Here is a 12,264-nt window from a genome sequence, read left to right as displayed (position 1 = left end):
AGACACATCACTAGTTAAGTGTTTTTGATGTTTACTAACTTCTATCAATTTTTTTGTTGAATGTAAAAATTACATATCCCAATATTAAAAATATTATATAGGTAATCTATATTAATGTAACAAAACTTATTTACAATCTACATATCTTAATGATAATCTTATATATAAATTAGAAATCTATATGATAAAATGGTTAAATAAATTAATAATAAAAATTAACTAAATTATTATTATAAAAAGAATTAATATATTAATTAGTAATTATTTTTTATAAAATAATATAGTTAATTTTTATTTATTATTAATATTTAAATGAAAAATAACCCATCAAATAAATGTTTTGAGGTTTATAAATACTAATTAAGCAAAACGTACCTATCCCAACATTTGAACGAATAATAAAATTAATTCATTGCTGACATCGAAAATGATATATAACAATTACTCTTCATTTATTATTAAAAAAAACCCAATTATATAATAAAAAAGGCGATTTTCATAGATCACTCTTGGACCATTTTCACAGATCGCTCCTTTAACCTATCATACCTAAGCAATAATATGTGGTGCTCAAGATAATCATCCCCAGTTTTGCATGATCCAACGGATAGGGTGTGCTTCCCGAGAAGCAATTTCCTTCTACCTTCCCTGTCAACTATACTCAAATCCTTGCACACATCAACTCTAAATTGAATTCTCTGGTACTCTCTTGCCTTCACTTCCACCCTGTTGAATCCAATTAGTTGCTTCTTTGGAGAACCAGCAATATGATAAAGAAAAGGAGTCTTGGAGAAGAGCAAAGCCACGTGATTGCCCGTTCGCATACCTTTATTTTTCACTTCTACAACGAAATCAAACATCAATCCTTTGCAATCTGTATCACCAACTTCAATAAATTCTTCTGCGTAAAGAGGGTCTTCGTTGGTATGCAAAATATTACTCTCATTGGAATGTGAAGAGAGCTTTTTGGTTGTTTCAAGAGATACTGAAAGGACCTCTGGTGCAAATACAAGGGAAAACTGAAAACTGGTATAACTCAGCCCATATCCAAAATCATACACAGTCTCTCCTGTATAGAATCTGTAAGTTCGACCAGGGTATCCTGTTGTATGATTGGGTCGCATATTCATATCTGTCATAGGAACCTTTGTGACGAAATCCTGAGGATACCAAGTAGAAGGAAGCCTGCCACCTGCATTCAGTACAAATGGATTATTTAGTCAGTGATAAATTTCTAGATCTTTGTGAAATCAATCAGGTAGTGCAAGAGTTTATTAGAGTCGGGCAGAGTTGTGTGCTGCATAGTTTAATCCAGAAGATTTGGGATAGAGTCAGTGGAAGTAGAAGTGCAATTGGGATTGTCTTTATATTCCTAAGCTTAACCTAACAACTCACAAAGTTTTTAAACTAATCAATATAATTTTCTGGAAAGAATTTTAAATTAGTTGGCAAACATATTTTAATGTAGAATTTCTATTCTTAAACTATTAATTTAGGCTAAATAAATTTTGGTTATATATAAATGAATGTTATAAATAATAATGAGTAACTTATCATGGAAAAATTTATTAAAATTTGAATAATTTTAAATCCTTATAAAATTGTTGGGTGAGCAGTTTCTTAATATAAATCTAATTTTTTAAATTTATTAAAAATCATTGCAACGTAACCAACTGTGTAATACACTACTACTATTGATTAACATTAAGACTGAGCATATACTAATTATATTCCCTTGAAAAACAATTATGCCCTCACTTTTTAACCTGAAATACTTTTTAACTTTAAATAAAAAACCTGAGAACTAAACATGACCCGTAGAAAAAATTACTCCATTATTTTTCTAATAAGCTTCTAATAAGAAACCAACGGAAGAACCATCACAGGAGAGCATTGCAATGCCACTTGGGTGGGTAGATGCTCCAAGCCGAACCCTTGGAATGGGAACCTATGAAGTATGGAGAGGTTTGCACTTGGATGTATGCTATAAGGTAGATGGAGGAGCAAGATAGAGTAAGAATAAACTTGGTTTGAGCAGCCAGGATCTTCAGAATTTTGGAACCATGATGAGAACTAAAAGAAAGGTAATTTTGGAAGTTTAGTTTGAAGGGTATAGAAAAGAGAAAGTAAGATGGATTTGGCTTCTTTTGGGCGGTCAGGATCTTGATAATTCGCAAGATTTTGAAATAAGAGTTTAAAAAAGTTCAAAGATGTTTTGGAAGTTAGATGAGTTTGAAAGAAAAGTTTTAAAAAGTTAGGACTAAAATTAGAGAAAATTAAAAATACAGTAATGAAAATGATATGCCATAAGTTTAATAAATGAAACATTCAATGCTCCTCTCAAAATGCTTAATACATTTGAACTTTATATAAATTTTACTACTCACTTTAAAATTAAAATTATGATCGAATCTGGATTGTCCACAATTTTACCTGGATTGTAATCACCGAAAATGGTTTGAGCGATAGCGTCTCCCCCAGCTTGACCAGGATATCCTACCCAAAGAATGCCAGATATCTTGTCATTATATTTAGCGAATGATATATCAATAGGCCCTGCTGACATGATAACCAATATGACGGGCCCTTTCGCAGCACTAGTCACGTTAGATACTAGGCTTTGCTGGTTTCCAGGTAAGAGCAAATCCACTCTGTCACGACCTTCGGCTTCTTTGGACTGATCAAGACCCACAACTAATACTACTGCATCTACAGTTGTTGCTGCTTGCACTGCTGCGTCGATCAATCCACTCCCACTACAAGAAACATCTGTACATCCTGGCTGATAAATTGCCTTGCTGTATTTTTGCAGACCTTGCAAAGGCGTGGTATATTTGCATGGCACTCCTGTACACATTATAACAGATGCTATCATTGTGCATGGAGAATAAGGTATTTTAAATTTCTTATTGACATTCAAGTCTTAGACTCGAACCGTGCAAGCAAAAGCACTTTGTCCATCACCGGTCGATCATTATGTTAATATTAATAGGCTGACTTCACTCCTTTGCCATTGATATACAAATGAATGAATTGCACAATGTTAATATTTATATTCTAAAATACTTTTATCTTTCTAAACCATCCATAAATTCACAGTTAATATATCTTTGCATTCATCGATATTATAATAATACATTTTAACTTTAAATATTTAGGTAATATAATAATAAAGTTTATAGTTTATCTTCTTTAATTAATCTGTTGAACTGGAATATTTCAAAATTTAATTAATCTGCTGAGCTGGAATATTTCAGAATCTATTGAATATGAGCTAAGTCAATGTTTGTATCACTTTTAAATCAATTTCAAAATATTATTGTACACCAAATTCCAAAATATTTTTAAATCCACAATCAAAATAAAAATATCCCCTCTAATCACTGCCTTTTGCCCTCTAATCACTCCCCTTTACCCTCTCAACAATTCATAAATCCACAGTTCAGAGATATGTTTACATACATGGATCATGTTGTTGGAGTAACTCCTAGTCAGATAGTTACTTGCTATTAGAAAAATATAGTGAGTTAGAAATGAATGGTTATATGATTGGTTAAAATAGAATAATTGAGTTTAACATAACTGTTATATAAGATACTAAATGTAACATAGGAAATGGCATAATTTAATGTTTTCCTCTGTGGAAAATTTCTTTTTTCCTCCTTATTTGTTTCAGACTATTAAAACCAATACATATATAACATTAAAGTTTATACTTTAAACACTTCTAGATAAAAGTGAGATTATGAATGCAAGTGTAATCCTTCTAAACACTTCATAAGGATGGATTCTCCATCTTCATGGATAAATGATGAAGTATATACCTTACACTAATATATATGATATTTTACACTAATATATATATGATATCTTTATTTCTGTTGTAGATTCATAAATGATTTTGATCTTTTACCCCTCAAATTCCTGGATATTCTCTAAATCTGCCATTGACATGATATATTCACGAGTATTATTAAAAAACTATAAAAGTGGTGAACAGAACCGCAAGACACTGATCAAATTACTTGCATGGATGTTACATTACCTGCGTAATTGCCGATCATAACTCTGGTTACATTTGCATTAGGACCAATAACTGCCAAAGACATTGTGTTGTTAGGTGATAGTGGCAATGAACCATCGTTTTTCAAAAGAACAATGCCTTGCTTGGCTGCGTCCAAAGCCAGTTGTTGATGCTCCGCAGTGCACACATCGCTCGGGCCTAGATTCCCGAACTCTTGCTTCGACGGATCCCCATCGAAAAATCCAAGACGCATTAACACCACGTAATTATTCACAAGCGCTTGATCGACCACAGAGATGTTGACTTTTCCAGTATTTACTGCATTTTGTGTGTATTTTCCAAGGAATGTTCCACAGTTTAAGTCCAGCCCTGCCAAAATATTTAACATAATTAATCATTTCAGTTGCACATCTTAACGATCTTAATATATTTACAAATAAGTAACAATTTCACTTTCACGCAATAACGACGATTTTTTTTATCCTTTCTAATAACCATGTGAATTGTTGGAGTAATTTGAACATAGATTAGAATTAAATAGACGTAAAAGAATATATCCAAGAACCAATGACGTAGATATTTCAGTCATCAGAGTTTCAATAAAAGAAGTGCCTGGGAACTAGAGTTCTGATAAAAGAGGAGCTTGGAGCTTTGGAATTGGTAACTTATGGTAGCATTTTCAGTTATTAGAGTTTCAATAAAAGAAGTGCCTGGGAACTAGAGTTCTGATAAAAGAGGAGCTTGGAGCTTTGGAATTGGTAACTTGTGGTAGCATTTTTATCGGTTGGGTGGTCAGTTTTATCTTAACCTTCTATTGCCCTTATGAACAATAAATTAGTTTGATGTACAATATATTTTCTCAAGCAATGAAGTAATGGAAAGGGCTAATTAACTTGCTATTGGGCATTAAATGGCTGTTTAGCTGCAAGCTCGATAGCCATATAAAACAGACACGTGCTGTCCTTTCCAAACACTCTGTCCCCACCTAAAGCTATATAGCTATACCTAAAGCTATATAGCTATTGAGCTTGTAGCTAAACGGGCATTTAATGCCCAATAGCAGGCTAGTTAGCCTTTGCCTTTCTCTTTGTACTTTATTTGCTGTGCTCTTTATTTTTAAAAAGGATTGAGGTACTGTAGTCTCGCATTTAATGCCCGATAGCAGGCTCGTTAGCCTTTGCCTTTCTCTTTGTACTTTATTTGCTGTGCTCTTTATTTTTAAAAAGGATTGAGGTACTGTAGTCTCTTATTTTTACAGGATTACATGGTATCTTGACTGTAACTCTTTCTCATGATATCTGAAATTTGTTTGTTTGTTTGTTTGTTTTTTTTTTTTTTCCTTTATTTTCTTTTTACTTTTCGTTTATGAGGTGTTAAGAGTTCCAATAATAAAGCTTTGGAATTGGTAAGCTTATCTTCTAATTATGATTAGAAGTTTCCATTACTCCTATATGCATAACATATTTTCAGCTTTGGAACTGGTTAGCTTATCTTCTAATTATTATTATTACTTTTCGTTTATGAGCTGCTAAGAGTTCCAATAATAAAGCTTTGGAATTGGTAAGCTTAACTTCTAATTATGATTAGAAGTTTCCATTACTCCTATATGCATAACATATTTTCAGCTTTGGAATTGTTTAGCTTATCCTCTAATTATTATTAGAAGTTTCCATTACTCCTATATGCATAACATTTTTTCTCACACAATAAAGTAATATCTCTTAATTTTTCTTTTGGTACGAATTTTTTTTATAGAAGGATTGTTAGCCTTTGCGGTCTGATCCGAGACTATTTTTATATTCTTAAATCAATAATACCAAAAATGTATATCCAACCACCAGTAAAACAGATATACCAAAAATAATTTACCTGATATAAAATAAAATGTTGTTATTAAGTAGTACCTGCTTTTAAAACAGATATACCAAAAATAATTTACCTGATATAAAATAAAATGTTGTTATTAAGTAGTACCTGCTTTTAGAGCAACAGCCACGGCGTCCTCGGGCGTTTCTGTATAGTTGATTGATTTGTACAACACTTCAACAGAATCGCAATCCGAAACAATGTATCTATCCAAGTACAGGATGCCAAACACAAATTCGGACGTTAGATCATTCGAAAAGGGTAAACATTATGCACGGAGCTGTGTTAAATGCTCTAACAGGAAACGTATATGTATATATTGCATTGAATTGCAATAAATGTTTTATAACTCTATACTTATTGATCTCCTTTGAATAGGGCCACCAGTAACGAGCATAACCCACATGTAGTGTTTTCCTCAGTGGAGTGCGAGAAGTTTCAGTGAACCGTCCATGTCGTGCTTCAAAGAGTATATATATATATATATATTAAGTGCTGTCAATAAATATGTGGATTTACGCTCTTGAACTTAACCTTATTCTACTCATGGTAAAGTCCAAATATAAGCTTTTATGAAATGCTGGAATAAAACTGTTAAACGTCATTACTGATTATATACCTGTAAACCTCACATTACTGGTTATGAATTGCTATTTTGACGAAAATTCATGAAATTAGAAAGGCTATTAATGTTATATATTTAGGTCATCAAAACATGGGTTCAGGTTTGTGAAGTTTGTCAAAGTGGGTTAAGGAGGGTGGTTGGTAACGTTGAGTGGGGAATGTTTAAAAAGGCTGTCTGCTAATGTTATATATTTAGGTCATCAAAACATGGTTTCGGGTTTGTGAAGTTTGTTAAAGTGGGTTAAGGAGGGTGGTTGGTAACGTGAGGGGGGAATGTTTAGAAAAGCCGAGTAGTCATACAGTATCAGAGGTGTGCAACCCGCAATTACAATTGAAGGGTTAACCTTGTAACCTGGCAGGCAAGCTGGTTAATTGAGTATTTTACTGAGAGATCAGAGTTCAACGGTCGTCCTTATCTTGATTGTCTGGTTGGACAATTCAGTACAACAGTTAAATTAATCCTTGATTTCACAGATAGTACATCCGATTACCCCAAACTCAATTAGAATAAGTTCACATAAAGTCGAAAACCAAATAGATCACAAACACAATATAAATATTCCACGAAGTAAACTACCCACTTACACTGAGACGACTTGACTAGGACACTTCACTGCGTACGCAAGTGCAGAGGAAAAGAGTGATGTGCATTTACTATTATACCTATTTAAGATGCACATTAAGTAATTTTCACATTTATTGGGAATCAATTATATGGTAACTGATCATTCAAAGTAATGGTAAGGATTTGGGAATTTATTAATATTTGTAGTTTTTGGTGTAATAGGAGACTTCAACATAGTATCTCAGCCTTTGTCTAAGTCTTATTGTTTGAGGCAGATGTTAGAGTAATTGTCATGCACTTCATCGAGAATCAATTACATGAACAGTCACTCAGAATAATGGGAAAAGTTTAGAAGTTTACTAATGCCTAAAAATTTCAATGTATTTAAAACCTAACAAAATGCATCATTAAGGGAAACTGAACTTTTGTTTGAAGGGTGTAGAGAGCAAGAAGGCACAATACCATGCCAAGTGCATTCATATTGGATATATATATTAAGGAAAAAATGACAATATATTGAACATATAATAGGAGTAAAGGATTTTTATATTGGTGTATTGAGTTTGTATTGGTGGGGGTTAAATAATGTCATTTTTAGAGATATTTTTTAATATGACCAAAACTCAGTACTATCAAAAGTTCATCTAATAAAGCCTAGGCTTCTCTCGAAGAGAAGTTGCAGATTAGTAGGCTTGTCTTAGAAAAAAATTGAGGCCTGGTTGAAGGAATTGGGGCAGGCGTTTCTCATATGGCTTGAGATCAGGATAAAGTGCGCTCAAATTGCTTATTCAATCATCTCATTTTTACTAATGGAGGAACTCTTCTGTGGATAACTCAAAGGCTTAAAACTCTCAAAACTTAAAAAGAGATATCACACACTGTTCCATCTATGATATTTTTCCGGATTCCTTAGACAGAAAACTCTGTAAGTTACACTAAGCATGGTAATCGTATGAAGACTTCTGATAATACAAACATTGCCTTCATTTCAGTTGGCTTACCCGTCCAAACCCCATTGGTCTCTCACAGTTCCTTTGAGCAGATTCTCATCAGCACAAGTAGGAATGCCATTGACTCGATTGTATGAACACATAACGCTGCTCACATGTCCATCTTGAACACAGCTCTTGAAAGGAGGTTGATATGTATCCTCCAGATCTTGTTGAGTAACCTACAATAATCAAGCAATATCCATAGAAAGATAATAAGTCACCTTGGATCCAACTGTATTTGACAAAAGCTAAAAGGTAATTGTGGAGATTAGTTAAAGCCAGTGTATGCACGGAAAACTATACCTTGGCATCAAAGTGAAAACGATCCACTCCTTGCCAATTATCAAGATCATAAGCAGTGTAATGTTTGCAGCAGGCTGAAACCTTGAGTTTGTCATTAGTACTGTCACCCGTTTCCTGAAGACCTCTGACATAGTTGGCAGCATACTGGCTTACAACCAATGGATCTTCCCCTGGAGTTTCTTGGCCACGGCCCCATCTTGGATCTCTAAACACGTTTATGTTGGGGCTCCAATACGTCAAACCAGCCAACCCTACGTTGTGCATCGCCCTTGCTTCTGTGGATACAGCCTGCAATAATCCATCATGAAATTATGAATTAATAAACTATCGAAGCTTACGTTACAAGAGTAACCTAATCCTCTAGTAAAATAATATTATTTTATTACAAACAAATTTGATATGAATTAGAATATTATTATTATGCGTTGTCTAACTATTTTATAAGCTAAAGTGTTGTTGTTTTTTTATAAATAATTATTATTTGGAGATACAATTTTGATATGAATTAGGATACTATTATTATGCCAGGTCTAATTATTTAGGTTTTGATTTATTTATTATTATTATTATTATTTAAATTTGTTGATATAATTATAAATAAAATTGTAATTTTATTGCTTTAAAAATAAATTATATATATATATAAACTTTAACCCATATATATTACAAAATTTACATAAAAATATATTAAAATAATTCAAAACAAAAAATAATTAAATTATACTTTATCATTATTCCAAATCTAGAAAATGAAGTATTATCATAACTGCACCATGAAATTACACCATGAATCAATTGGTAGATGAGAGAACGATGTTTTAAGGATTTTGTTTATTCAGATAATAAAGAACGCCAAAATTTAGAATCAATTGAATTCCCAACCTCTTGTATCACACTGATATTCAAACTACCAAAAGAGGGTTTTCTCATACCATGCTTGGATGGGATATTCAAACTACCAAGAAAAAAAGGTTTTCTCATACTATGCTTGGGATATTGTGCTGGAGTATGTGTTAGACTATGGCAAAGTTAATTTCCCATAGTTTAAGTGTTTTATTGTTCTTGAGTATGTGTTAGACTATGGAAAAGCTATAGTTCTCATACCATGCTTGGGTAGGATATTGAAACTACCAAAAAAAGGTTTTCTCATACCATGCTTGGGATATTGTGCTTGAGTATGTGTTAGACTATGGAAAAGTTAATTTCCCATAGTTTAAGTGTTTTATTGTTCTTGAGTATGTGTTAAATTATGGAAAGGCGCCTACAGTTGAAGTGTTTTATGTTTAGAGTGTTTTTTTTTAATATTTTTAATGGAATTTATTTAAAATTTAAGATTTGGTAGGATTTAAAATTTGAGTTGTAAAGTTTGTATAATTTAAATAATTTAATTTTTTTTTTAAGAAATTGAATTTATTTATTATTTAAAATTATATTTGTAAAATTGAAAATTGAAATATTTAAAAATATATTTTAAACCTTAAAAAATTACAACTTCAACTTCTAAACTAATTATATCCCCTAAAATAATTACACAAATACATCATTTTATTTTTTTATCGCCTAAAATAATTGCAAAAAGAGATTTAATTTTTTTCACAAAACTTACCTGTCCAATCTTGTACCACAGAGTTACATTGAAAGAAGCAGCAGTGAGTATGACTTGAGGAAAGCTTGTAGCACCAAGCACAGGTGTACGGAATTTAACGCCAGGACCGACGTTGGAGACTCCATGTAAGGCTTCAGACCACCATTCATAACTTGGAACTCCCAATCTAGGCACACCTGATGCTGAATTGACGAGCTGTCGCACTTTCTCTGTAAGATTAAGTCTCGCCACAAGGTCTTGGGAGCGCTGAGTAAAGGACAAGGAGGTGTTGCAGAAACGAAGCCTACTTATGTCGATTTTTCTTGGATTGCATGCATAATCAATGGTCGATTGTCCCTGAACTGCACAGGGACTCAGGACAAGGGAAATAATAATAAACAGCACAATATGACTTAGCTCCATGGTTCGTTGATGGGGGGCAGCAGCAACAGTAAATACTGTGAAAGGATCCCATCACAAATCCAGCGAACACATCTCCTTTTTATAAGGTTGTGGAGATGAATCGGTCCTCAGGGTTGCTGCAAGAGTGCGCATTCTTGCTTTCGAGTGTGAACTATCCATTCCTCATGGCCCTTTTACGTAAAAGCAAATTTTTGAATTTTTTGTCACCTTGGAAGCCACTCATACTCATGTCCAGGTAGCCATGAAAGTGAAACATGATCAATAATCAGAATTCGTATATACACTACTTTAATAGGATAACTTGTAAATACAGATATCTTCTGGTTAATAATCAATGCAAGCATGGCCTATCAGGTGATGTTAACATTGGCCTTGTTTAAGGACCGACAGGCTTACTTTAGGACGAATACTGCATTCATAAATATAAAAATGTACGATGATAAAATTCGTTACACTATCATTAGATTTGATTCACGGCTTCAATTCTAAAAGAAGTAATGTCCAGAATTAGTATTGACATAGACTGGTGATCTGAACATCTTTTACAATCTACTCATTATTCCCTAACCGGGATTTACTTCTGTTACAAAATTCCTCCCTTTTAACGCTGATAAGACTTTTAACGCTTGCAGACTGGAGTTCCTGTTGCTTGAGATTTGAAGATACGTTTAGTGGAACGGTATTTTGATGCGCACCTCCTTTTGATAGTGAAATGCACGAATATCTTGTGTAATAATCAGTGGGTTTAAAAGATATGGCTCGGTCCTGCATTGTTTTAGGTGGTTGTGGGGAACATTATCTTCCCACTCTTTTGCATTGTAGAATTATTAATAGTAATAACTATTTTCAAATTTTGGTCAGTAGTAAGTGAGGATAAATATCGATTATTATCTAAGTATAGATGTATTAAAGTAGGTATTCAATATGATTCAAGAGGGGTTAAATTTTTTAAGGTTAATTTTAGAGTGTAAAATTTGGAAACAAAATTGTATCCTTTCATTCCGCTATAAATCCCAATAAATCTGTAATGGTTATATTTATATGTAATGTGTAATTTTTCATTGTATTTTCTAGTGCTATATATCATATATCTTAAATTTGTAAGTCTGATAAATCTTAATGAATATGTAATGGTTATATTTATATACAATGTGTAATTTTTCATTGTATTTTCCAGTGCTATATATCATATATCTTGAATTTGTAAGTCCAAAATACCTTTGTTGGATTTTGAGGAGAATAGATAAAAAAATACTAAAAAGTAAAATAGTAAGCTTACTCCAAACATTTTAACCATAAAAATCAAAATTTAAAATAATGAGACTACTTAAAATGTTTTAACCATAAAAAATATTTTTTTCAATACTTTAGACGTTATATGATATATACATTTTTTTAAACAATGTATAATATATACATAATTGACATTAAAATATTTTACATAACATTATTTTTTTCAATTACTTTATAAGTTATATGATATATACATAATTTTTTTTAACAATATATAATATATACATAGTTGACAGCCCCAAGAGTTAGCTCAATCGTTCAAATCAAGTGCCTCCCCAATGGGAGGTCACAAGGTCGAATCCGAAAGCTCGTCCACTCAGTGTTGAACAACCCACTCCACTCAGTGTTAAACAACCCACTCCACTCAGTGTTAATCAAAATTTAAAATAGTGAGAGCACATTAAAATGTTTATTTTTGTTATTGATATATATTTTAAGTATTTCAATATTAGTACCCATTGACGCCACTAAGTGAAAAAAAAATCTATACATAGTTGACATTAAAATATTTTACATAACAAGTGCATTGAGACATTTTATCCAAGAATTACATTGAGCACATTAAAATGTTTATTTTTGTTATTGATAT

The 12,264-nt window shown here is 32.3% G+C and overlaps 1 protein-coding gene across 1 annotated transcript; it reads right to left on the bottom strand.

Moving 5' to 3' along the window:
• Positions 1-448: 448 nt before the first annotated feature.
• On the bottom strand, positions 449-10,366 carry LOC149248912 (putative beta-D-xylosidase 5). The gene is made up of 7 exons (XM_089456133.1): positions 9,981-10,366; positions 8,375-8,662; positions 8,081-8,250; positions 5,999-6,096; positions 4,046-4,393; positions 2,434-2,847; positions 449-1,192 (listed from the first exon to the last, which is right to left on the bottom strand). Exons 2-7 carry the CDS (start codon positions 8,636-8,638, stop codon positions 504-506), a joined length of 1,983 nt encoding a protein of 660 aa, XP_089312259.1. The 5' UTR covers positions 8,639-8,662; positions 9,981-10,366; the 3' UTR covers positions 449-503.
• Between the last annotated feature and the right edge of the window lie 1,898 nt (positions 10,367-12,264).

The sequence above is a fragment of the Pinus tabuliformis genome, chromosome 7, assembly GCF_031772625.1.
Source record: "Pinus tabuliformis cultivar Carrire ecotype Pingquan chromosome 7, CPIR1, whole genome shotgun sequence".
NCBI lineage: Eukaryota > Viridiplantae > Streptophyta > Pinopsida > Pinales > Pinaceae > Pinus > Pinus tabuliformis.
Note: the sequence above shows the minus strand (reverse complement) of the source record. Positions and strands in the feature narration are given on the sequence as shown.

Bases quoted from the DNA above. Each gene is read 5' to 3' on its own strand.
- LOC149248912 (XM_089456133.1), bottom strand. From the start codon at position 8,638: ATGCACAACGTAGGGTTGGCTGGTTTGACGTATTGGAGCCCCAACATA. The intron at 6,097-8,080 runs GTAAGCCAACTG...GTACTTGGATAG, and splicing joins GACCAATGGGGTTTGGACGG to ATACATTGTTTCGGATTGCG. The intron at 1,193-2,433 runs GTAAAATTGTGG...TACTGAATGCAG, and splicing joins TTTCGGTGATTACAATCCAG to GTGGCAGGCTTCCTTCTACT.